Genomic DNA, 24,287 nt, shown 5'->3' with positions numbered 1-24,287 from the left:
AAGATCCATACAAGCCTATTTTAAGAGCACCAGCCATTAACCCAGGTTCAGATGTAAGTAGTTACATGAGAACCATCTTTGAATTAGGTAACGGAAAAAGCTGACATAAGATGGCTGCAGAACTCGACCAATTTAAGTCCTGAAATTGAGGGAGAAGGTAGTGAGGGAACATTAGTATAAAAGAGAAAAGGAGGCGTTGGTGCAATAAGGAATTTTACCCCTTAGTTGCAATATAAACCCTTTTGTCTTTCCGAGCCAGCCAGGAGTCGAACCTGGAATCTTCTGATCCGTAGTCAGACGCGTTATCCATTGCGCCACTGGCCCTAAGACAATTGAGCTACTTTCCGGGACCATACTTCAAGCTTATGTTGCAGGGTTTCATGGGACGTGTAGTTCCTCGACGAGATTCTGCGAGTGGTTGAGGCATTATGGGAGACTGAAGCTCGTCAAGAACTAGACCCTGCGATTGGTCAATGTTTCGGAGCCACGCAATACGTCACTGTACTGCCCGCGGATTGGCCGGAAGGGCCACTGGAGCAGGGGAAGATGCTCTGGTTGTTAGGGCGACTCGTCCCGCCTCCCCGGGGCTTTTTCCCCTCCCGGCTTTGTGATTGGCTGTTAGTATTAAGGAATCCCGGCGTGGACTAGGCGAGGGAAAAGATGGCGGCGATGACGGTTGGAGCTGCCGGTGGCAGCCGCGTGTCCAGCGGCAGGGACCTGAATTGCGTCCCCGAAATAGCTGACACACTGGGGGCTGTGGCCAAGCAGGGGTGAGGGCCCGGACCTCCGCGGGCGGAATGCGGGGTCCGAATGGGAGGGCGGAGAGAGGCAGACTAGTCATCCCCGAGAGGCAGGGGAGATGGGGTCGGAGTGGATAAGATGGGCTGGGGGTGGGTGGGTACCAGTACTCACCTTGGGGAGGGAAGCCTCGGGCCTTGGAGCGTTAGGAAAAAAAGCAAAAAAAAAAAAAAAAAAACAAAAAAGACAACCTTACTGAGGTGTGTGGTCACTAGGTCCAAAAGTCGGGGGAGTTGCCAGGCAAACTCAGAAAAGGGGCGTACAGCCCTCTAAAGGCCCTGAAGAGCGAAATTATTGTCTGAAACTGGAAGCGTTAAGGGGCTGGGGAGAGGAGAAATAAACCTTTCAGGGGGAGGCCTGGGATGGATGGGGATGTGACAGTCTTGGAAAACCAGTGACAGAGGAGTAGAAAATCCACTTGGTGTGGACTTTCATCTTTTTCCCTCACTCATCTTTTCCATGGCTGTGTTTTGTGGAGATATTGAGGCCCAAGGCGGCGGAGGTGGTAATGCCCCAAGGTGGGCTGGACTCAGCAGTGCAGTCCGTTGACTGATGGTGGCAGCTGGAAGGGCTGTGCAGAATCCGATAGCCTAATCCAGTTGCTTGGACCTCTGGGCACTGCTGCTCTTTACATGACGACTCTGGGTCTGTCACGGTTGTAGGTTTGATTTCCTCTGCATGCCTGTCTTCCACCCGCGTTTCAAGAGGGAATTCACTCAGGAACCTGCTAAGAATCGACCGGGCCCCCAGACACGATCAGACCTACTGCTGTCAGGAAGGGGTAGGGAGCATCCCATATAACCCTTAATTAATTATTAGAGGCAGTTAACAACATCTGCTTTAGCAGAGCCCTTATTCTTCTTTCTTGGCTTAGATATATTGTCTAAGTCCCTAGGACAGAGAATTCTTTTTCTCCTTGCTTAACAGCCCTAGTTTCCTAATTTCCCCATATCTGTGATAGAAAAAGTCTTTGTCTCTCATCTCTATTTTCTATTCCCTGTTAAGAACTAGAAATGGAGTGAGTGAAGTGCCTAACCTCATTCAGTCTTTGTCTTTCTTGGGTGGGGAGTATAGACTGGAATACCCTGATTGTGGGGAAGCTTTCTCCATGGATCCGTCCAGACTCAAAAGTGGAGAAGATCCGCAGGAACTCCGAGGCGGTAAGATTGTTTGACTTCTCTGGATTTTTCTAAAGATCAGGTTTGTAACAAAGCTGGTTGGGGAAAATAGTTCCTCCCACCCCCCTATAACTCAGTAACTCTGATATAATGCAATTAAAACTATTTGGATTGCTAACTCTTAACCTTTTCCTCTTGATCTCCATTCCAGGCCATGTTACAGGAGCTGAATTTTGGAGCATATTTAGGTCTTCCAGCTTTCCTGCTGCCACTAAATCAGGAAGATAACACAAACCTGGCCAGAATTTTGACCAACCACATCCACACTGGCCACCACTCCTCCATGGTATGGCTGAGGGCCTCCTTTCCTGCTGCATATGATGGTAGTCTGGGTGTGCTATGTACCTTCTTGTTCCTAGCCATTCATTAAAGGGTACATTTGGCAGAACTGAGATGTCAGTACTACTTGCTACTGTCTAAAAGTGGTGAGCAGAGATTGATAAAAAAAGAATATAAAAATCCCCAGAAACTTATGGTTGAAATATGGGACAAGGCTGATATTTACATAAGAGCATAATATACATAAGCTATATGTATATGCACATGTAATCACAAATTTGTGGGAAGCACATTAATGGATTACTTTGAGGTCTGGATTAGGGGCTTTTAATTGAGGGAAGCTTTTGGACCCAACAAATTCTAAGTAGGGTACTTGTTCATGTACAGTTCTGGATGCGAGTACCATTGGTGGCACCAGAGGACCTGAGAGATGATATAATTGAGAATGCACCAACTGCACACACAGAGGAGTACAGTGGAGAGGAGAAGACATGGATGTGGTATGTCTCCTTTTGCTGTTGTACCAGGGCAAAGGGTAGGGTGAAGGAAGTATGGGATGGAACCTATAGGACGGTCTTCTTGAGCTATGGTGGGCCATATTTGATGGTATTTTTCTGTGTTTGACTCCGGACAGGTGGCACAATTTCCGGACCTTATGTGACTATAGCAAGAGGATTGCGGTGGGTAAGTTCATGAAGGTCTTAGGATAGGTATCCCTTTTCTGACCTGGAATAAGAATCAGGAGTTTCGTGTAGACTTGGCTGCTGGAAAGTTTTGCTATTTTTCTGTGCCTCAGTGTGCCTTGCTTTTATTTTACTTATTTATTTAAATTCTCACCCAAGGATATTTTTTTCCCATTGATTTTTAGAGAGTGAGGAAGTGTGGGGAGAGAGAGAAACAGTTGACATATTGATTGGATGCCTCGCATTCGCCCAATTGGGGCTGGGGAACCTGCAACCAAATGTATCGAACCCACAACCCTTCATTCTAAAGGCTGACACTCTGACCACTGAGCAACCAGCCAAGGGTGCATTGTCCTTTTTTTTTTAATGTATTTTTATTGATTTTGGAGACAAAGGGGGAGAGAGAGATGAAACATTAATGATAAGAAATAATCATCAATCGGCTGCCTCCTTCCTGCATGCTCCACACTGGGGATCAAGCCCATAACCTAGGCATGTGTTCTGACTGGGAATCGAACCATAACCTGGTTCATAGGTCGACGCTCAACCACTGAGCCACACCCATCGGGCTGGGGCAAGGCTTCCTTGCTAAAATAGATCTTGCACAAAAGAGCAAGCAAAGGCTTCTTGTCTTGCAGTAGTTCACAGGTCTTTCTTTCCCCTGTGTAGCTCTTGAAATTGGAGCTGACCTCCCATCTAATCATGTCATTGATCGTTGGCTTGGGGAGCCCATCAAAGCAGCTGTTCTTCCCACCAGCATTTTCCTGACCAATAAGAAGGGATTTCCTGTTCTTTCTAAGATGCATCAGAGGCTGATCTTCCGGCTGCTTAAGGTGGGTGGTAGAATGGTTCTGAAGGCTCTCCAGCAAATCCTTTTGCCTTATTCCCATATGTGTGATGCTCTTTTTCCTGTGGGCTGACTCCCTTCCTCTTGTTTCTGGAGAATAATTTCAGCAGAGTTGGGGGTTTTGAGAGGAAAAAGGCAAATGTCAGTGGAAGCCCCAGAAACTTTAAAAAAGTTACCAGATCTCAAGAGAACCTTGCAGAAGGTTTCACTTAAGAAGTTATAGCAAGGATTCATGGGGCTCTCTGAGCCAGGCTAATGCTTATAATGGCAGAGGAAGGCTTTATAGGTTAAGTTCATTGAAGCATTATGCTGCTTTTGTTGGTATTTGGAGAACTGCTGGGACTTATTTTGTGCTCGGACTCTGGCCATAGCCATAATAATATCCCAGAGTCTTAGTGTAAGGACTGTGTCTGATGGTCTTACTTCTCTCACAGTTGGAGGTGCAGTTCATCATCACAGGCACCAACCACCATTCAGAGAAGGAGTTTTGCTCCTACCTCCAGTATTTGGAATACTTAAGCCAGAACCGCCCTCCCCCCAACGCCTATGAACTCTTCGCCAAGGGCTATGAAGACTATCTGCAGTCCCCGCTCCAGGTAGGTCTGGGAGAGGTTGGGGTGGGGTGGGGAATGTCTCTTGAGAGTAGGTGTTCTAAAATCCGCCAAAGCTCAGGCAACAATGGTGAAAGGTTTTGGTAATTGGTGCATTATCCTTTTCAGAAACTGGCTAACTTCCTTTGCCTATTTCTCCACATTCATCAGCCCCTGATGGACAATCTCGAATCTCAGACATATGAAGTATTTGAAAAGGACCCCATCAAATACTCTCAATATCAGCAGGTACAGTGTGCATCCAAGATCGTGTCAAGCACAGGTCCAGAATGACCTAGGTGAGGGTGGGATTATAGATATGAGGTCTTCTCTCCTTTTCCACCAGGCCATCTATAAATGTCTGTTAGACCGAGTGCCAGATGAAGAGAAGGACACCAATGTTCAGTGAGTAGCTCCCCACGATCCCGGAGATTTGTGTGCCTACTTCTCGATGTGCTGAGTCAGCTTAACTCTGCCCCTTCCTTAGGGTGCTGATGGTGCTGGGAGCAGGCCGGGGTCCCCTGGTGAACGCTTCCCTGCGCGCAGCCAAGCAGGCTGACCGGCGGATAAAGCTGTATGCCGTGGAGAAGAACCCTAATGCTGTGGTGACGTGAGTAGCAACCCTCTTCCTGGGAAGTTTGTCCCCAGTGTCAGTTTTTCTTATCAGTGTCCTTACTTGTATCATCTCTGTTTTAGACTAGAAAACTGGCAGTTTGAAGAATGGGGAAGCCAGGTGACAGTAGTGTCATCGGACATGCGGGAATGGGTGGCTCCAGAGAAAGCAGACATCATTGTCAGCGAGCTTCTGGGCTCCTTTGCTGATAATGAACTGTCACCTGAGTGCCTCGATGGAGCCCAGCACTTCCTAAAAGGTGCCTCAAGGCTGGGGGGTACTGAGTAAGGGGATTGGATTATCAACTGGGAAGGCTGTGGGGATGGGGGAATGGCAGGATTGGGTGAGACAGTAACCTAAGAGGAGGTACAGAGTTTAAGGAGAGGAGGGTTGAACTTGGGTCAGTGCCCTTAGGAAATGAAGTAATCTCTCTGAACTTCAATGTGAACATTTATAAAACGAGGGTAGTAGCTCTGTCTGGTGTGGCTCAGTTGGTTGAGTGTTGTCCTGTGCATTGAAAGGCCACCAGTTTGATTCCCAATCAAGGCATATACCCAGGTTGCAGTATTGATCCTGGTTGGGATCAATGTTTCTCTCTCCCTCTCCCTTTCTTTTTCTCTAAAATCAATAAAAACATATTTTAAAATAAAATAAAATGAGGGAAGTAGATTATAGCAGAGACGCTTAATCTAAGGTCTGTGGACTCCCTGAGTTGCTGTGATACGTACCTTTGGCTTAGTTTTCATCAAGATCTCAAAGAGTTTTGTGACCTCACTAAAGTTAAGCACTCATTTAGATATCTTAGGTTCCTTCCAGGATTGTTTTATTGTTGTTTGTTAATTCTCATCTGAGTATGTTTTTTCCGTTGATTTTTTTTTTAAGAGAGGGTGAGAGGGAGGGAGCGGGGGGGGGGGGGGGGGGAGAGAGAGAGAGAGAGAGAGAGAGAGAGAGAGAGAGAGAGAGAGAATAACATTGATGTGAGGCATTGATTGATTGCCTCCCGCATGTGCCATGCCCATATCGGAGCCCGAGATCAAACCTGCAACCCAGGTACATGCCCTTGACCAAGAATCAAACCTGTGGCCATTCATTGCAGGCTGATGCTTTAACCATTGAGTAACCAGCCAGGGCAGTTTTAATCTTGTGTGACTCTGTAAATTAACCTGGAGGTGGAATCCCCTGTGACAGGAGTTAGGAGCAGGTTGGCCTGGGGATGTGACAACATTGAGCTGCCTGGGTCTGTTTGGATGTGTGAGTTTGAGCTTTCAGTTCGTACAGATAGCCATTTCCATCTCTTTGAAACTAATGTAACCCTCCTGCACTGCAGATGACGGTGTGAGCATCCCTGGGGAGTACACCTCCTTTCTGGCTCCTATCTCCTCCTCCAAGCTGTACAATGAGGTCCGAGCCTGTCGGGAAAAGGACCGTGACCCTGAGGTAAAAAAATAAAGAACACTCTCTTCTGGAGGTCTCCTCTCTTTAGTTTTTATTTTTCTGTATTAGCACCAGAAGATGGTGAGGTAGAGGAGGAGTTGGGGATGTGGGAAAGTGGTCGAACGGAAAGTTCGTTTTTATTCTTTTCCATGTTCCTCAGACTTGAGCTTCTTTCCCTGAGGAAGTAGGTCTCTGTGACCTATTTTCTCCAGTTCTTGCCCTCTGTCTTTCGGGTCAGGCCCAGTTTGAGATGCCTTATGTGGTACGACTGCACAATTTCCACCAGCTGTCTGCGCCCCAGCCCTGTTTTACCTTCAGCCATCCCAACAGAGGTGGGTTCCTGTGTGTCTGTCCTCTGACTGGGTGCGTAAGAGCTCACCCTCCTAGTTTTCTCCTTTGCTGTCTGGGTCTGCCTTGTCTAAGCTTCCCTTGGTCTTGCTCTTTACCAAGTTGTCTAGGACTTCTGGCCCTTTGTCACCCACACAACTTTTCCCTGACAGATCCTGTGATTGACAACAACCGCTACTGTACCTTGGAGTTTCCCGTGGAGGTGAATACAGTACTGCATGGTTTTGCAGGCTACTTTGAGACTGTGCTTTATCAGGACATCACTCTGAGTGAGTTTGGGGCACTGGATGGTGGGTATGAGCATGTACTACTTGGGCAGCTCATGTACATGTTTCATTAAGATTACGTGGAGCCCAGGAGTCAGGAATGGGAATCTTTGATTACTTGTTTCAAAGTAATTCAGAAACTTCTCAACCTAATCAAAAAGCACTGTATGGAGAACCTCGATTTTTTCATTATTTTGTCCACATAGGTATCCGTCCAGAGACTCACTCTCCTGGGATGTTCTCATGGTTTCCCATCTTCTTTCCCATTAAGGTAGGAATCCCCTTTAAAACTCCATAGGTTAAGGAATAACTTCAGCTGTTGGGTATGGAGAGCATGTCCTGCTCTCACGTGCTTGGGTCCCAGTTGTAGATGTTAGGATATCTGCAGTGGCCTTCTCCCTGGCTTCCCACATCTCCTCCAGCTGCTCTGCTTTTTTTACCTGGAGTAAGAATCACCTTTTAAAAACTCAAATCTGATTGTGCCTCTCTCCTGCTTAAAACCCTTCCCACTGTCCCTAGGGTAACAGTCAAAATCCTGAGCATTACTTGTGAGACTTGGTTGACTTGTTTTTAGCCTGCCTTTCTAGCTACTGTCCCCTTGATTACATTGCTTCAGGCCAGAGATGGCTTTTGATTCCTCTGATACACCATCTTTCCTGCCTCGGCTTTTCATACCTTTCTCCTTTGCCTGTAAAATTATTTGCTGGCTTCTTCACCCAGCTAACTTATTTTCTGGGCTTCCTTGAACATTCTTATTGTCATAACTTTCTGACCTCCTAGACTAGGTTAGCATTCCCTCTGTGCATGTTCATACACTGATCACATTTTAAATTATTTGCTTAATGTCTGGTTTTTCAGTTCTGATTATTCTGATAGATTTCAAATAAATTTCATGAGGGTTGGGATGTCATGTTTTATCATTTTATCTCCATACCTAGCTCAGTATATTGCCACATATAATTCATTAGCTCCACTCTAAAATTCCATCTTTCTTCTTACAGCAGCCCATTACAGTACGCGAAGGCCAAACCATCTGTGTGCGTTTCTGGCGATGCAGCAATTCCAAGAAGGTGTGGTATGAGTGGGCTGTGACAGCACCAGTCTGTTCTGCTATTCACAATCCCACAGGCCGCTCATACACCATTGGTCTCTAGCCAAGCCTGCAAATGTCCGGAAGCGGCTTCAGCTTCTGCTCCTGTAGCACAGAAGGTGCACTACATCTGTGGGCTGTGATTCCCCTTGCCCATCAGAGAGGAGCATTTCACTCTGTTTTCCTGCCTTACAATCAAGGTGGGCAACGGAGAAGGAATTACAAGGCTCAAGCCACCAATCTGTGAAGACTTCAGGCCAAGGCATGAGGAGTTAGTGCTGGATCTGAAGCTATTCCAACAGGCACTCGGCCTCAAGCGCTCCCTGGAACAGCCCTGAGAACGTGCAGATTGAACACATTTTCCGCCCTTTCCCTGGTCATCTCTTTCTGTTTTGATGGTTTTGTGTGGAGGAAATACAAATAAAGTGAAGTTATGGCCTTTCCTGCTCCAACCCTGTTCTCCCTGCCTCTTCTTTCCCACACCTTACTTAAACCTAGACATATTTATTTTTTTTAAATATATTTTTATTGATTTTTTTTTTAAAAATATATACTTTATTGAATTTTACAGAGAATGGGAGAGGGATAGAGAGTTAGAAACATTGATCAGCTGCCTCCTGCACGCCCCCTCCTGGGGATGTGCCCGCAACCAAGGTACATGCCCTTGACCGGAATCAAACCCGAGACCCTTCAGTCCTCAGGCAGAGGCTCTATCCACTGAGCCAAGTCGGTTTCGGCTATTGATTTTTTTATAAAGAGGAAGGAAGAGGTATAGAGAGCTAGAAACATAGATGAGAGAGAAACATCAATCAGCTGCCTCCTGCACACCCATTACTGGGAATGTGCCCACAACCAAGGTACATGCCCTTGACCGGAATCGAACCTGGGATCTTTCAGTCCGCAGACCGATGCTCTATCCACTGAGCCATACCGATTTTGGCTAAACCTAGATCTGTGCCCTTATCCAAGACCCAAAAGTGTCCATTTGAGAAGCTTAGTGGAGACTCTTGGACTCCTGGGTATAGGTCTTTCTGATTAACTACAGGGAGGTCTAATCTATTAGGACCTGTGATTAGGCTTTTGTCTGGAGAGGAGGCATAATTTGCCACCATAGGGAAAGATGGATTATAAAGTCAGCTTTCTATCTTCCTTAGCTACTGAACTGCCAAGCACCTTTGTTGCCTCTTGAGAGAGAAAGCTATCCAGGCAACTCCAGCCAGAAGCCAACTATTTTTGTTGTTTTAATCCTCACCAGAGGATATTTCATTGACTTTTTTTTTTTTTTTTTGAGAGAGAGAATAGAAGGTGGGGGGGGGGGGGGAAAGAAACTATGCGAGAGACACATTGTTTGCCTCTAGTATGTGTCCTGATAGGGCTGGGGATCATACCTGCAAACAAGTATGTCCCTGACCAGGAATCAGACCCCAGACTGTTCAATGCACAGGCTGATGCTCTAATCACTAAGAATACCAGCCCGGGCAACCTATTATCCTCCTATCTAATAAAAGGGTAATATGCAAGTTAACCATCACTCCGTCACAAACATGGCGGTGCCAGTCCTCAGCCCCGATGGAGGGCCCGTCTGTGGGGTGGTGGGGGGAGAGGGATGCCACTGAGAGTGGGCAGTGTGAGCATTCCTCACCTGGCCGCAGACGGGCCTCTGGCCAAGCTGGGGTGTGGAATGCTTGCATCATGGAGAGCCTCTAGGCAGTGGGCATGGAGCGGCCAGGCCCCGCAGAGAGCTACTGGCCCACCGATGCGTGCACAGGACGACTAGTGTTGGAATAAAATCATAGGGTTAAGAGTCCTAAGAGATAACCTAGTCCAATTCTCCATTTTATAGAGGTATTTGAAGTTGGTACAATAATATATAGTATTCAAGTCCAGACTGGAACATAGATCCTCTGACTCTGGCTCTCTCTTTGTTAGAACCTGCCACCTTTTTGGAAGTCTTGGGATTGGGGGGTGGATGTAAATCAGTTCCATCCTTTCTGGTTGGAGGCTGATTACTGCTGCATGGAAGAAGTCGCCTGAGGAAGTGTCTCAAGTTTACTTTACCCCTGCAGGGTGCGGTGTGGGGTACTGATTTGAACTAATGTACGTGAGGTGTAGGACCAGACAAATTGGTGACACGACCTCTTTCCCAGGTCCCAAGCACTAAGGGCAGGAGGACGCCTTAGGAAGGGTTGTGTAGACAGTTCAGAATGGGAATATGGAGTCCAGCATCTTTCCTGACGTGAAGCAAACGCAGTTGCTCTCCAAAAAGCTGTCATTAGACCACCGTGACCCCCTTGACAAATCAGTTGGAATCAAGAACGTCTATTACATGTCGTCCTTGGCTCAGCCCAGCAGGGGGGCAGCCTCGTCAGCCCGAGCTGGGAGCGGGTGGGAGGATCCCCACCGCTAGTTCTCCGCCCGGCTTCCCGCCTTCCGCACGTCATTCAGCCAATGAGCGGCCGCCAGAGGCCGCTTCCACTTCCGGAAGTCTCGAGAAGTTAGCTAATCATTGGAAACGTCACGGTTGCCAAGAAGCATTTGAGTTTGGCTCCACCCATGCTTACAATTTTAACCAATGAAATTTTGAACTTGGGCCTGTTGCCGCGAAACCAGTGAATTTAGTCCCAGCGCCTCATACTTTGGCGCCTGCGCAGACTGGGGAGAGTCTGGGAGAGAGTGGAGCCACGCCATTTTGCGGGGAGAGAAGCGGCTTGGGCTGCAGCGCTGCTTCTACTGCTGAGGCTCTGAAGACAGCCGTGCTTCGCACCCTCCAACAAACCCGGAGGAGCAGAGAAGACCGGGGTCCCGCTCTCCCCGCGAGGACCGAAGCTGGTGAGAAACCCTGAAACCTGGTTCCCTCGCGACGTCACCTGTGCGTGACGTTGCCCCCGGCGCTTACCTCTGACGTCACAGGCAGAAAATGGCGTCAAGAGCACAAGAGCAGAATCAGGCAAACTTTTAAAAGAAAAACTTTTTATCTTTGATTCGGAAGTGTTTGCTGCCTGAATAGAGTCCGACGGCAGGATTTTAGGGATCGGCACCCTTGTGGCTATCTCTTGCCGAGGAAGACGCTGTGTCAGGGTCCCAGGGACTCAAGGATCTCAGTCCAGGTCCCCGCGGTCCACCCTGGGGAAGGAGCGTCCCCACGGGACCTGAGGGAAAACGTAGGTTCGGTTTTCGGCCCCTAGTGCCACCGTTCTGAGAGGTGAGAGCATTGAGTTTCTTCCTCGGTCTTCGGTTTCAGGAAGACTCTTCAGTATATTGGTCTCTGTGGGCTTTTCCCTCTTCCCTTTTATGACCACACTTTCCGTGGCGAACGAGGAGTATAGTGAGCCACGTATGAGGTTTTAGCATCGGGACACTGACCCTTTCAGAGATGGTACTTTATAGATCGTTTTTTTTTTAAAAAAAAGCGTGGCCTTTGTGCACATAGTGGGAAATGTTTTTAGCTTTCTCATTGGTCCTGTTCTTAGTTAAGCTGCTTTCAGTTTGGAGATGTTTGTGCCAGCTCAGTGGCGGGACCCAGGAGATGACACTACCAGCACCCCTGGAGGTCGAACCTTTGGTGAATTCGGCCTGACCGGGGCTGACAGTGCCCCTTCACTCTCCTTTCCCCTTGCAGTAGTGGGACCTAAGTCTTTACTGTGACCGGATCTAAGCATTGCCCGTGATTGTGGGCCCGTAAAATGCAGGTTTTGGAGCAGGGATGGAAGAAAGTTCTGTAGTGTTTTAATGGATGGTTTTGAATGGACTTTAACCAATAAATTAGGACAGGGAGAAAGTTTGAAAACTAACAGCCTGAAAATACATACTGTTTGGGACTTTAATGCTTTTAGGATATCAGAAAGCTACACTAAACACAGTGAGATTACAAGTTTCAAAATGTGCTCATGTTGTATATGTCTGGGCCGCCCAAATCAGTTCATTCATTTGTTTCTGTGTCTGAGTGAGAATTTTACTCCATCTTTGGGGGGCACACGTATCAACTTAAGTGAAAGATTTTGTGTGTTAGGTTACCCAACCCTGTACTAGCACTCAACGATACTTGAAATCAGAAGCATTTCATTTAGGGAGGAAAAAGCAGATTGTAAATGATAATTAGAAAATTTGTGTAGAGTTGGCAGCCAAAATGGCCAAAAGGAACAGTTTGAGGATTAAAGCTGTTTAGAACCATTTTTCCATAATAGATCAAATAGTATATGTTACAATTAGCCTGGTTTCTTGATATTTTGAAACATATACAATAAGGTATGGCTAATGAGACTGATTCTGTTGATAAACCTATCGGAATATTAATTTGCCAGATAAGTACATTTAAAAATAGACATCTTGATATACCTTGTAATTTTCTTTTAAGTTATTAACCACGAGAGAGAGCTAACCAATATAATGGATAGAACATTAGACTAGGGCAGTGGTCGGCAAACTCATTTGTCAGCAGAGCCAAATATCAACCATACAATGATTGAAATTTCTTCTAACGCCACTTCTTCAAAATAGACTCGCCCCTGCCGTGGCATTTTGTGGAAGAGCCACACTCAAGGGGCCAAAGAGTCGCATGTGGCTTGGGAGCCGTAGTTTGCTGACCACGTGATTAGGGTCAGAAGACTTCACTCATGAGTCAGCTTCTCCATTTGAATTTTGTGACTGGACAGTTCACAGAATCTCAGATTTTTTAAAAAAAATATATATTTTATTGATTTTTTACAGAGAGGAAGAGAGGGACAGAGAGTTAGAAACATCGACGAGAGAGAATCATCGATCAGCTGCCTCTTGCACACCCCCTACTGGGAATGTGCCCGAAACCAAGGTACATGCCCTTAACCAGAATCGAACCCAGGACCTTTCAGTCCGAAGGTCCACTGAGCCAAACCGGTTTCGGCAGAACCTCAGATTTTCATCTGTGCATTGGAACTGGTATCTGGCTGTAGTTATATATTACCTTTGTTAAATAATGTAAGGTGTTATTGTGAGAGATTGTGTTCACTGGATTTTACACACACCTATTTGATTTTGGTTTAATTTCCAATTTAAGACTTACATTTGTTTAAAAGCAATTTTTATTGTTTTACTCTTTCCTATATTCTGTCTCTATAACATGTCTAGCAATATTCAGTACTATTAATGATAAGTGTCGTATTACATCATCATTACTCTTATTTTCATATTTTTATATTTAAATATATTTATATTACTCATATTACTCTAATAAATCATCAAATAGACTATGGGTTCTGAGAGCAACAAGGACAGCATTGTTGAATGATGCATTTAACTACTTCAAAGAAGACAAAGCTCTTATGGATATGGAAAGTTTGATTATGATTAACCTCAGCATAGACATTCTTTTTTTTTTTTTTTAATATATTTTATTGATTTTTTTACAGAGAGGAAGGGAGAGGGAGAGAGTTAGAAACATTGATGAGAGACATCGATCAGCTGCCTCCTGCACACCCCCTACTGGGGATGTACCCGCAACCAAGGTACAGGCCCTTGACTGGAATCGAACCTGGGACCCTTCAGTTCGCAGGCCGACACTCTATCCACTGAGCCAAACCGGTTTTGGCTCAGCGTAGACATTCTTAAGATTAGTTGGAGGGGGTTTAGCTTTATTGAGATATAGTTGATATACAATTACACACATTAAAGCTTACAGTTTGATGGGTTTTGATATGTTTTGTCCATGAAACATCACCTCAAAAATTTCCTGTGCCCTTTTGTAATCCTTTTCCTCCTAGCCCCTCCCTACCTACTCTTATCCCTAGGCAACCACTGATCTGCTTTCGTCACTACAGGTTAGTTTGCATTTTCTAGAATTTTGCATAAATGTAATCATACAATACATACTCTTCTTTTTTTGTTTGATTTCTTTCACTTACCATAATTATTTTGAGATTCATCTATGTTGTGTATATTGATAACTTCAGACAAGTAATTTCTGAATAAATTTTCCCATTGATTTTGTTTGGTATCTTCTGTTTTTCTTATTTAAGACGCCTGTGGTGGACACACTTAGGAAAGATGATTGCTACATGTGAAAGTTTGGGTGAGGCGAGAAGTCTCACCCTGCCTGCCTAGACAGAAAGGCTTCAAAGTGGAATTGGTTAAGCTTGTCTTAATTATAATCATTTTAAAAAAAAATATATTTTATTGATTTTATACAGAGAGAAAGGGAGAGAGATAGAGAGTTAGAAACATCGATGAGAGAGAGTCATCGATCAGCTGCTTCTTGCACACCCCCTACTGGGGATATGCCCACAACCAAGGTACATGCCCTTGACCGGAATCGAACCCGGGACCTTTCAGTCACCAAGCCGACGCTCTAGTCTATCCATTGAGCCAAACTGGTTTCGGCTTAATTATAATCTTTCTGAGTTATCTAAACTAGTTGTTATTTTATGAAAAATGCTTAATGCTGAGTTCCCTAATTATTGATGTTTGGGAGGGGAATGTGGGAAATAGCATAGGGCAAATCTGCATTATTCTGGTGTTGCTTTGTATTTTCTCATTTTTAGTCTTGCATCTTTACCTTTTAATTGGAAATATGTGCTTATTTCTATGATGTAAATTTAAACCAGTTATTTTTTTTTAATTTCTTTATTAAGGTATCACATATTTGTCCTCATCCCCCATTCCCATCCCAAACCCCTCCCCACATATGCCCCCACCCCCCTATTGTCCATGACCACTGGTTAGGCTTATATGCATGCATACAAGTCCTTTGGTTGATCTCCTCCCCTTACCCCCATCCTCCCCTACCTTCCCTCTGAGGTTTGAGAGTCTGATCAATGCTTCTCTGTTTCCGGATCTGTTTTTGCTCATCAGTTTATTAAACCAGTTATTTATTCAGAATTTTGAGCAGTAGAATGGAGGCCTAGTGTTTGTTCATTGTAAAGTGTAATTTTGAGTACAAACACTTCCTTTTCACAGGACAGGACAGGGTCTGTATTATTTTGTCTCTACCCAGTTTCCTTGTAGACCCTTCACCTATTCTAAATCATCAAGCAGAAACAGTTCAGATCTGTATGGTGCAAAAATAAACCTAGGGTAAGCAAATAGCCGGTATGATTCCTTTGGAGTTTATGAAACAAAGCTATGTTCTAAAGTCTGTTTCTTAGAGGGGGAAGGGAATATGGTGTGCTGGGAGGGGAGGAAAAATATAAATGAGGTTCTTGTGTATTGATATCCTCTCCTCAGATCTGCTGTGATGGCATCCGATGACTTTGATATAGTGATTGAGGCCATGCTGGAGGCTCCCTATAAAAAAGAGGAGGTAATATTCCCACCTCACTCCTGGAATTGGGTTAGTAAGAAAAAGCAATTGTGGATCTTTGGTCTCAACATCTTGTGAATTCTCGTTCCCTGCTTGTTTATTGTGTACAATGGCTATTCATAAAAGGCATAGTCTTTTATTTTTATTTATTTTTATTTTTTATTTTTTTAAAATATATTTTATTGATTTTTGTACAGAGAGGAAGGGAGAGAGATAGAGAGTTAGAAACATCAATGAGAGTCATTGATTAGCTGCCTCTTGCACACCCGCCACTGGGGATATGCCCGCAACCAAGGTACATGCCCCTGACTGGAATCGAACCCGGGGCTCTTCAATCCCCAAGCCGACGCTCTATCCATTGAGCCAAACCGGTCCCGGCTTTAAAAGGCATAGTCTTTTAGTAAGCCATTCTGGAGACCAGTACTCAAGGGCCTTGCTTTCAGAGTGGGCCCCCTAAAATGGAGGGGAGAACACAAATGGGGTGGGAATGGGTACTTTGCTCATAGTTCTCAATGATACAGTAGAAAGTCAGACCTGTACCTCAGACCTAACTGACTTCTCATTCTCCTGAGAAATAGATGTTGAGTAGCTAAAGTTTTGACATCAAAATCTGTTCCTCTGATCTCTTCCTTTTGGGTAGTTTTCCTCCCTTTCTAATTAATTTTGTTAGGAGGTCCAGGTGTTTAGAAGTTGGGTAGGTAATTTAGAGCTTTGATTTCATGTGCTTTTTTCCTTGTCCACTTTTGTTCTTTCTGTACCCAATGGATTCTATATGTCTGCCACGTTGAACCTTGCGACTTTTTTCTGGTGAACTTCAGGATGAGCAGCAGAGGAAGGAGGTTAAAAAGGACGGCCCTAGCAGCACCAGCAGCAGCACCGGCAATGGTGGCGGTGGGAGCAGCACCAGTGGGGAGGAAAGCAAGTGAGTTGCTGTGAGGAAATGGGTTGGCAATTTAGGAAAGGAAGCAATATTGTCTATTGGAGAAACAGCAAGAACAGGGAGGTAGTTGTTTCTAAGACAGTTTTTTTTTTTTAATTATTATTATTTTAATATATTTTTATTGATTTCAGAGAGGAAGGGAGAGAACTAGAGAGATAAAAACATGAATGATGAGAATCATTGGTTGGCTGCCTCCTCCACGTCCCCCATTGGGGGGGATCGAGCCCACAACCCGGGCATGTGCCTTTGGCTAGAATTGAACCTGGGACCCTTTAGTCCGCAGGCTGACACTCTATCCACTGAGCCAAACCAACCAGAGCTAAGACAACTTTTGGCTTCACTGAATCTTGGGCATAACGGTGATTTAGTTTTGATCTAGTTTAAGCTTTTCAGTGTAGATTTGTGGATCAGTCCCAGCATTGATATATTTCATTTGAGTAAAATAGCAAGAAGACTCCTCCTACTTTGGAAACACCAGCTTTGGCTGATCAGATGCCTGACAGCATCCAGGGCTGTGTGTAAGTTGGTATTGTGCAGTTGCTGTGAGCTGCTATCAGATCATCTGGACTTTGGTCCTTTATTACGTTCTGATTCACCCTGGCCATACTCTCATTCCTTTTATGTGGGAGAGATCATGAAACCTTCGCAATAATAAGAATTTACACTGTCTTTCACAGGAAGAAGAGTCGGAGCCATAGTAAAAGCAGGGATAGAAAGCGCAGGTCAGTTATTCTGGGGGCTGTTGGGTTTTGAGAATTACTACAAAGGGAAAGATACCAGGGAAAGCTATACATTAAAAGCCAAAAGAGGTTGGTTGGTTCTTTAACAGACTAAATGGTTGTTTCCCTCTGTAGTCGTAGTCAAGACCGTAGTCGAGACCGGGATCGGCATAGACGGAGGAGTAGTCGGAGCCGAAGCCGAGATCGGCAGCGTCGTCACCGCAGCCATAGCTGGGATCATCAACATAGTAGTGAGTCCAGAAGTCGGGCCCCACGTCGTGAGAATCGTGTGCACTACCGGAGTCCACCACTTGCCGCTGGGTATCACCTTTTGCTAATAAGCTCGCCTTCGTATTGTAGTCTGGGTAAAACGCTTTTGCTGTGGTCCCTGCCACAAAGTTGAGTGACACATTTTCACTTTGTTTGTTCTCTATTCCTTAGGCATAGGTATGGACACAGTAAGAGTCCTCATGTCAGAGAGAAGAGTCCGGTCAGGTGAGTTAATGATCAGCACTTCTTTAGGAATTGGGTGGTATGAATAAAAAGCTCTTTGAGCCAAACTTTAGGGATGTGTGGTACTTGAGAGTAGCTGGGAAACAAAGACCAAGTATTGAGTGGAGGGAGGGGGAGCGGGTCTTAATAAGTTTTACTTTTTAGGGAGCCAATTGATAATCTGAGTCCCGAGGAACGTGATGCCCGGACAGTGTTCTGTATGCAGTTAGCCGCCCGCATTCGGCCTCGAGACCTGGAGGACTTTTTCTCTGCTATTGGCAAGGTAACAGTTTCCTTTTTAGTTTTCTTCTGAGTAGTCTGTCTTTTATCCATCCCCCTCTCTATCCAACTTAGGATTTCCTTTTTCCCCTGGGTAGGTTCGTGACGTACGTATTATCTCAGATCGGAACTCCCGTCGCTCTAAGGGCATTGCCTATGTGGAATTCTGTGAAATCCAGTCTGTGCCACTGGCCATTGGGTTGACGGGGCAGCGGCTGCTGGGGGTGCCCATCATTGTGCAGGCCTCGCAGGTGAGCAGGCTGAGAAGCTGATATGAGAAAACAGCTTTGAAGGTGGCAGGTGTGGGATTTGACCCATCATCCCCTCCTTCCTCAGGCTGAGAAAAACCGGCTGGCAGCCATGGCCAACAACCTACAGAAAGGCAGTGGTGGACCAAAGCGCCTCTATGTGGGCTCCCTGCACTGCAATATCACCGAGGACATGCTCCGGGGCATCTTTGAGCCCTTTGGCAGAGTGAGTAGAAAGCGAGGGAAACCTCCGAAGGGAATTGGGAAAAGTGGGCAGGGTGAGTGTTCCTCTTCATTCTGTCTGACCATGATTAACCCACAGCATATATAGTAATGGGCATATGCGTCCATGCTTGCAAAGTTAGGTTCCATCTCTGTGTTCAGACTGTTCAGTAGACAAATGAGTCAGCACCATGAAATCAGAGGGGTCCAGATTAAGTAAGATTAGTCAGAAAGGGTGTTTATTGGGGGGGAGGGGGAATGGCCTTTGTCTCTTTTAAAAAAAGATTTGGAGAAATGTAATTAGTGGCTAGAAACTTGGAGATATTTAGAATAGTCTGGGTAGGAAGGGTCAAAGGTGTGTGGCTTAGCCAAAAGATTATTAATATTTTCTCCCTATTTTACAGATTGATAATATTGTCCTGATGAAGGACTCAGGTACAGGCCGCTCTAAAGGTTATGGTTTCATTACGGTAAGTCTCTAGCCTTTATTTATTTTAATTTGTGTATGTGTATGTGTCTGATTTTGCAGCTTAGCTTCATCCTCCTCCTTTAGGAACTGTCTAAATCAGTAGTCACCAACCAGTGGTTCATGAGGTCCGAAAGGTTGGCGACCGCTGGTTTAAGGAAACCTTTGGAGCAGGGGTCGCCAATTGGTAGTCTGCAGACCACTGGTGGTCCCTGAGGTCTGAAAGGTTGGCGACTGCTGGTCTAAGTGGCCCATAAACCTTGGTGCTGAACCTTGGACTACTAGCCTTCTGCCCCTTGAGATGAGTGCATTGTTTGAGATCTTGGCTTTGTTCCTACACTCTGTCAGTGTATGGGGGTGTCCAGGAGTTCTACCACCTTCCCTGGGGCTGCAGTTTACTCTTCGGGTAATAGTTATGGTTCCAGGTTGCAACTAAAAGGTTAGGGGTGTGAGGGAGGTTAGGTATGAGCTGTTATAGACATGCTTATAGAACTGACATATTTTCATGATGGAGTGGGAATAGGAAGTTATATACTTACCTCTTGTGCTACCCTGTTTGAAGTAGGATTTTCATTGAGAAGTATCTTTATATTTAAATCCCACTATAGGGAGAATAGTGAGGCCACCCAATAAGGGGCAGTCTCATCTTTTCCTGACACTCCAGCAAAATTGTTTCCAATTCCCATAACTGGTTCTTCTAGCCCCATGTGACTCTAGGCTGAGGACTGGCTGCCAGCCACAAAGTCTGATAGAAGCTGATATTTTCTGGGCTCAATCCAGGCAACATACACCCGAGTTACCTGCAGGGCAGAGGGGAGATAGGTTGTGTTCTACCATGGCAATTGCTTACCTCAAAAGTATAGCCAAAACCGGTTTGGCTCAGTGGATAGAGCGTTGGCCTGCGGACTGAAAGGTCCCAGGTTCGATTCCGGTCAAGGGCATGTGCCTTGGTTGCGGGCACATCCCAGTAGCGGGTGTGCAAGAGGCAGCTGATTGATGAGTCTCTCCCATCGATGTTTCTAACTCTCTATTCCCTCTCTCTTCCTCTCTGTAAAAAAAAAAAAAAAAAAGTATCCAGTAAAGGCAGGCCATCTACACCACATGCCTAGGAACTGTCATTACCACGTGCCAGGCCCTAGGGCAGGTAATATCAGAGTAAACAAAGCCAGCTGTGGCGTTCCTGGTGGCAGTGTCTTTTCTAGCTCCCTGTGTGAGTCAGATTTGGAAAGGCTTCTATGGGGCCTTTTTGCCCTTTTGTTGCTGCATTTAGGTCAACACCCTTGACTCTTTAAACAGAAGATTGGGAATCCTTTTTATGGCAGGCTGCTGCTGCTGCTGAAAGGAATGAGAGAGTTGAGATCCTGTGGTCAGTGGGTTACTGAGTCAGCAGTCCTCTGGTGGAGGTGGAGGTTGGGTGGTTTCCTTTTAATACTAGGATGTATTACTTCCTAAGGCTGGGCTCTGGAGGCCCAGATTCCTTCTCTTAACTGAGAATTTAAACTTACTAGTTGCAAGGTCTCAAAGCCTTGGAGTCTTAGCTCTCAGTCTGTCTTACTTCCATTTTATATCCCCATTTGTGAGACGGCCAGTCAGGCTAGGCTCCCTACAGATAATAGACTTTTTACATGGTTAGATTTTTAGTGGAGCTCAGAGATTGAAATCAGTTGAAAAAGTCCCTTTCAAAGATCAGTTGTAGGGGGATCTGAGGTCACATTCCTTGAGAAAGAAAAATTTGTGCTGCAGCACCCATGCAAGTTTCCTGGGTAGTAGGACTAGGAGTGTTAGTGGGGCTTTGAGGGCATATCTCTGGCCGAGAGGTGACTGATAATGGCCTCGGTTTCTTGTAGTTCTCTGACTCTGAGTGTGCCCGACGGGCCCTGGAACAGTTGAATGGCTTTGAGCTTGCTGGTCGACCTATGAGGGTTGGCCATGTGACTGAGCGACCGGATGGTGGCACAGACATCACTTTTCCTGATGGAGACCAGGAGCGGGATCCGGGATCAGCAGGTGGACGTTTGCAGCTCATGGCCAAATTGGCAGAAGGTAGACTTACTCTGCAGAGTGAAAAACATGGGGTTGAATTGTAGATTGAGGGTTGGGACTTAACCCCACCTTTTCTTTCCCTTTTAGGCTCTGGAATCCAACTGCCAACCACAGGCGCTGCTGCCGCCGCTGCCCAAGCTGCTGCCTTGCAGCTGAATGGAGTTCACTTGGGGGCCCTAAACCCAGCAGCTCTGACTGGTAAACGTGGACTTGGGAAAGGGATAGATGGGTTGGGCCTGGGAAGAAGGAATGCTCTGTGCTCACTGACTCACTCTGCCCCTCTCTCTGTTCTAGCTCTGAGTCCAGCCCTGAACCTCGCCTCTCAGGCAATTGCCTCCCAGTGCTTTCAGCTTTCCAGCCTTTTTACCCCCCAGACCATGTGAGTCGCAGGACCTCATTCATTTTAGTCTCTGGTTATTTTCTTTCGTTTGACTTCCATTCACCTCTTCTCTTTGCCCCAAGTAAGTCAGTGGCACAGTACATTGCCTCCCTATGCCTCTGCGTCCTGCCACTCCCTTCTTCATATCTACCATTCTACGGCCCCTTCTATCCATTTTGTGGATCAAGCCATCCTGAAGCCATGGACATTAACTCGGGGGGAACTGGGGCCATAGACACCAAGAAGAACTCCTGCCCGTGGACCCACTGGGAATGGACTTTGCTGAGCAACCAGTAGTTGAAGAGAAGAAAGTTATTGAACACCTGTCTCTCCATGTATATCATCTCCTGGGATGATCTTATTGCCCTCACCTCTTAGTGATTCCTCAATTCCTCCTCTGTTGAGAAGGCCTTAGGGCATTAACTGAAAGAACTGTTTTTGGGGTGTTTTTTTCCCCTCCCTATACCTTTACCCTACAATTTTGTCAAGGAAAAACCCTTAAGCCCTCTGGCCCAAGAGGACTTTGCAGTTTGGGGGCTGAACCTTGAAGGTGCTGGCTTGATGCTACAAGGGCCCTAGAAGATAGCGTGGATGTGCATGTGCGTTGTAAAGCCTGCCTGAGACCTCAGCTTGGGGCCAGAACCACTGTGGGCTCTGCAGTTTGCTGGGAGCAAAATACCTGGCAGGTATTTTGGATGTCTTAGGGGCATTCAGGAGTTTAGTGAAAGATGGGGCACCTTTCCAGTATTTTCCATCATCTTTTGTATAGTTCGTTGTCCTTCCTCCCAGGTTCTTCCTTTGGTCCAGGAAGGGAGGATGGTGGGAAGGCTGCTACTCTCCACTGCTCCGATGTGCCTCTCCTGTGGGCTCCATCCCTGTGCTAAAGCCGCTCCTGTCCCCTACTTGGGCACATCTGAGCCCTTCTCACTGGATTTTATGACCTTGTGTCTGTGTACATAAATATATATATAAACTTTGTACAAAAGGCAAGCCTTGCTGTTGTGGCTGCTGCCTATATGTGTGTGGTCTCAGTCAGCTGTGTCTGATGTTAACTTGTAATGAGCCAAAACCAAGAGTGGTTGTAGGAATGTAAAAACAATGCCATTGTGTTTTCTTTATTTTAATGGTATTTTTAGAAATAAAACAGGACAAAAGGTGCACACCTGTGTACAGATACACTGTCTGTATCTGCATTATAGTTTCTGCCCCTTGGTTTCCTATCTGTCTTACCTTAACTATCTCCAAACCTACTGCCCAGTAGAGACTACCAGGCTGTCTCTGTGCCTAAGGACAGATCTTGTCTCTCCACCAGATGGCAGTGTGACATTCCGCACCTTTCTTTAGGGTTGTGTGATCTGGAGCAGTGGTCGCCAACCTTTTGGACCTCATGGACCACCAGTGGTCCACGGACTACCAGTTAGCGACCTCTGATCTAGAGGACTTAAATATTTATCAGAGAAATCTTCCAAGCTCATCATTCTTACTATTAGTCTCCATACTGCCTTTAGCCCTTTTTGTAGTAGGAATCCCAGTCCAGTATCCAAAGGGATTTGGGCATCATACATCGGGACTCTGCAGACCATAAGCCTTCTATTCTCCCAGTCACCTCAACTCTTGCTTTTCAGATATATAGCTCTGCCTAGGACAACACGGGCCTGAGACCAGTGACTTCCAGGGAGCTGAGTATTCCAGGAATGGCCCTGCCGAAAGGGAGGTACCCATTCCTCTGCCCCTTTATAAGGCTTGTAACAGACAACTGAGTCAGAGTCTGGCTTACCAGCTAGAAATCAGCCAAGAGGAGGAGGTCTGAGGTTCAGAGGTAGGGCTGGTGGGGCTCCTTCATTCTTTACTGGTCTCTATGGCAACGGAGTGTTAAGACTTTATTATCTTGCTAAAAATATGGATAATTGCTGTTAAGTTTTAATTTGTCAGCTCTCAGACTTCTAAAGCAGAATGATGGTTTTTTTTGTGATGTTTACTTCTGGGATTGCATTTAACACAATTATTAAGTATATGAAGTCTGTCTGTGATATAAAAGACCCCTGGGACCCAGGACTAGCTCTTGGTTCTTCTAGGCTGCTGCAGTCTTGCTGCTTCTGTTTGGCTGCCACCCCCACCCCTTCCCTAGTTTGCTCTCTGAACCTGGGGGAAGGGAAGGAGGATGCATTATGTTTAGGTAGGAGCAGCTGGCTGTGGCCCAGTACCCCTGTAGTTATTGATTTGCTGCTAATGCATCCTGAGAAGCACAGTGCGGACCATTTTTGTTTGTCATCCTGAAGCTATGGACCAGGCCTCTTCATAGAAGTCTTCAACTCATCAGAAACTAAATACCCCAGGCCTCACCTCCCTGCCCTCCTCAGGTGGACCTCCATCTCTGCTTGTTTTTTTTGCTGTTGGTAGTGTTGTTGTTGTTAATCCTCACCTGAGGATATTTTTCCATTGATTTTTTTTTTTTAATTATCTGTGTTTTATTGAAGACTGTCCAGTCGTGAAGCAGAAGGAAAACTGAACACAAGTTAGTTTTGTTGCTGCTCTTTTTAAAGTCCTTCGATTATCTTTGTCAAGGGCCTCTGCAATGCCACTGTTCCAGAGTCAGATCAATAAATCTTCATCTGGGCTCCTCTGTATCTTTACTTGTGCTGCTCCCTCAGCCTGAAATGCCTGTCCTCTCCCTCCCTGTCGGTCAGACATCCTTCTGACTCAGCTCAGAAGTGACTCTTCCAAGAAGCCTTCTCCAACTTCCTGCAAGTTCATCTCATCTCTGTCCTACTCACCCCTATCTTTTTCTCCATTGGTGGTTAGGGAGAAGGGAAGGGAGGAGGAGGATGAGAAGCAGGGGAGAGGGGGAGGAAGAGAAAGAGAGAAACATTGGTTGCCTCCTGCTTGCACCCTGACCAGGACTGAGGATAGAGCCTGAAACCCAGGTATGTGCCTTTGACCAGAATCGAACCTGGGGACCCTTCGGTCTGCGGGCCGACACTCTTCACTGAGCCTTTGGCTAGGGTTTCTTTATATTCCTGTTCCTAGCTACTTTGGGCTTCCCGCACTTTGGCTCCTTTTGCTCAGTTTTTCCTGACCTCCTGGTCTTGCCTCATATATCCTC

The 24,287-nt window shown here is 45.9% G+C and overlaps 2 protein-coding genes and 1 long non-coding RNA gene across 9 annotated transcripts in view; 2 read left to right on the top strand and 1 right to left on the bottom strand.

The window, feature by feature from the left end:
• The first annotated feature begins 634 nt into the window (after positions 1–634).
• On the top strand, positions 635–8,578 carry PRMT5 (protein arginine methyltransferase 5). Of its 2 annotated transcripts, none has more exons than XM_084885971.1 (17): positions 635–770; positions 1,461–1,579; positions 1,873–1,958; positions 2,128–2,262; positions 2,643–2,755; positions 2,890–2,939; positions 3,608–3,771; positions 4,220–4,381; positions 4,547–4,624; positions 4,722–4,780; positions 4,863–4,985; positions 5,072–5,247; positions 6,316–6,425; positions 6,661–6,754; positions 6,923–7,039; positions 7,243–7,307; positions 8,041–8,578. In XM_084885971.1, the coding sequence occupies exons 1-17, from the start codon at positions 661–663 to the stop codon at positions 8,188–8,190; spliced, it is 1,911 nt and encodes a 636-aa protein (XP_084742097.1). In that variant the 5' UTR covers positions 635–660; the 3' UTR covers positions 8,191–8,578. The 2 variants fall into 2 exon arrangements, with proteins under 2 accessions (XP_084742097.1, XP_084742096.1); XM_084885970.1 differs by having other exon boundaries at positions 8,038–8,578.
• Positions 8,579–10,760: 2,182 nt separating this feature from the next.
• RBM23 (RNA binding motif protein 23) lies at positions 10,761–22,344 on the top strand. 6 transcript variants are annotated; one of them, XM_084863053.1, is made up of 14 exons: positions 10,761–10,955; positions 13,862–13,918; positions 15,321–15,396; positions 16,215–16,318; positions 17,014–17,058; positions 17,191–17,376; positions 17,497–17,550; positions 17,713–17,830; positions 17,925–18,077; positions 18,163–18,300; positions 18,701–18,766; positions 20,610–20,805; positions 20,893–21,003; positions 21,100–22,344. In XM_084863053.1, the coding sequence occupies exons 3-14, from the start codon at positions 15,331–15,333 to the stop codon at positions 21,186–21,188; spliced, it is 1,326 nt and encodes a 441-aa protein (XP_084719179.1). In that variant the 5' UTR covers positions 10,761–10,955; positions 13,862–13,918; positions 15,321–15,330; the 3' UTR covers positions 21,189–22,344. The 6 variants fall into 6 exon arrangements, with proteins under 6 accessions (XP_084719179.1, XP_084719181.1, XP_084719177.1 ...); XM_084863054.1 differs by lacking the exon at positions 10,761–10,955 and adding an exon at positions 10,987–11,328; XM_084863051.1 differs by lacking the exon at positions 13,862–13,918 and having other exon boundaries at positions 10,762–10,955.
• The window catches only part of LOC311611566, a 193,022-nt gene continuing 180,267 nt past the window's right edge, over positions 11,533–24,287 (bottom strand). The window contains exon 2 of the long non-coding RNA XR_014793123.1: positions 11,533–13,468. This is a non-coding gene — a long non-coding RNA (uncharacterized lncRNA). The remainder of the gene's footprint in view (positions 13,469–24,287) is intronic.

Source organism: Pipistrellus hanaki, assembly GCF_964339955.1.
Source record: "Pipistrellus hanaki genome assembly, chromosome: 1".
Taxonomy (NCBI): domain Eukaryota; kingdom Metazoa; phylum Chordata; class Mammalia; order Chiroptera; family Vespertilionidae; genus Pipistrellus; species Pipistrellus hanaki.
This window is presented reverse-complemented; position numbering and strand designations above follow the sequence as displayed.

Excerpts from the sequence above, each read along its gene's own strand:
- RBM23 (XM_084863053.1), top strand. The coding sequence starts at position 15,331 with ATGGCATCCGATGACTTTGATATAGTGATTGAGGCCATGCTGGAGGCT. Across the intron at positions 16,319-17,013 it reads ACCAGTGGGGAGGAAAGCAA|GAAGAAGAGTCGGAGCCATA; the intron begins GTGAGTTGCTGT and ends TGTCTTTCACAG. Across the intron at positions 17,831-17,924 it reads TTTTCTCTGCTATTGGCAAG|GTTCGTGACGTACGTATTAT; the intron begins GTAACAGTTTCC and ends TCCCCTGGGTAG.
- PRMT5 (XM_084885970.1), top strand. The coding sequence starts at position 661 with ATGGCGGCGATGACGGTTGGAGCTGCCGGTGGCAGCCGCGTGTCCAGC. Across the intron at positions 2,756-2,889 it reads GAGGAGAAGACATGGATGTG|GTGGCACAATTTCCGGACCT; the intron begins GTATGTCTCCTT and ends GACTCCGGACAG. Across the intron at positions 4,781-4,862 it reads GAGAAGGACACCAATGTTCA|GGTGCTGATGGTGCTGGGAG; the intron begins GTGAGTAGCTCC and ends CCCCTTCCTTAG.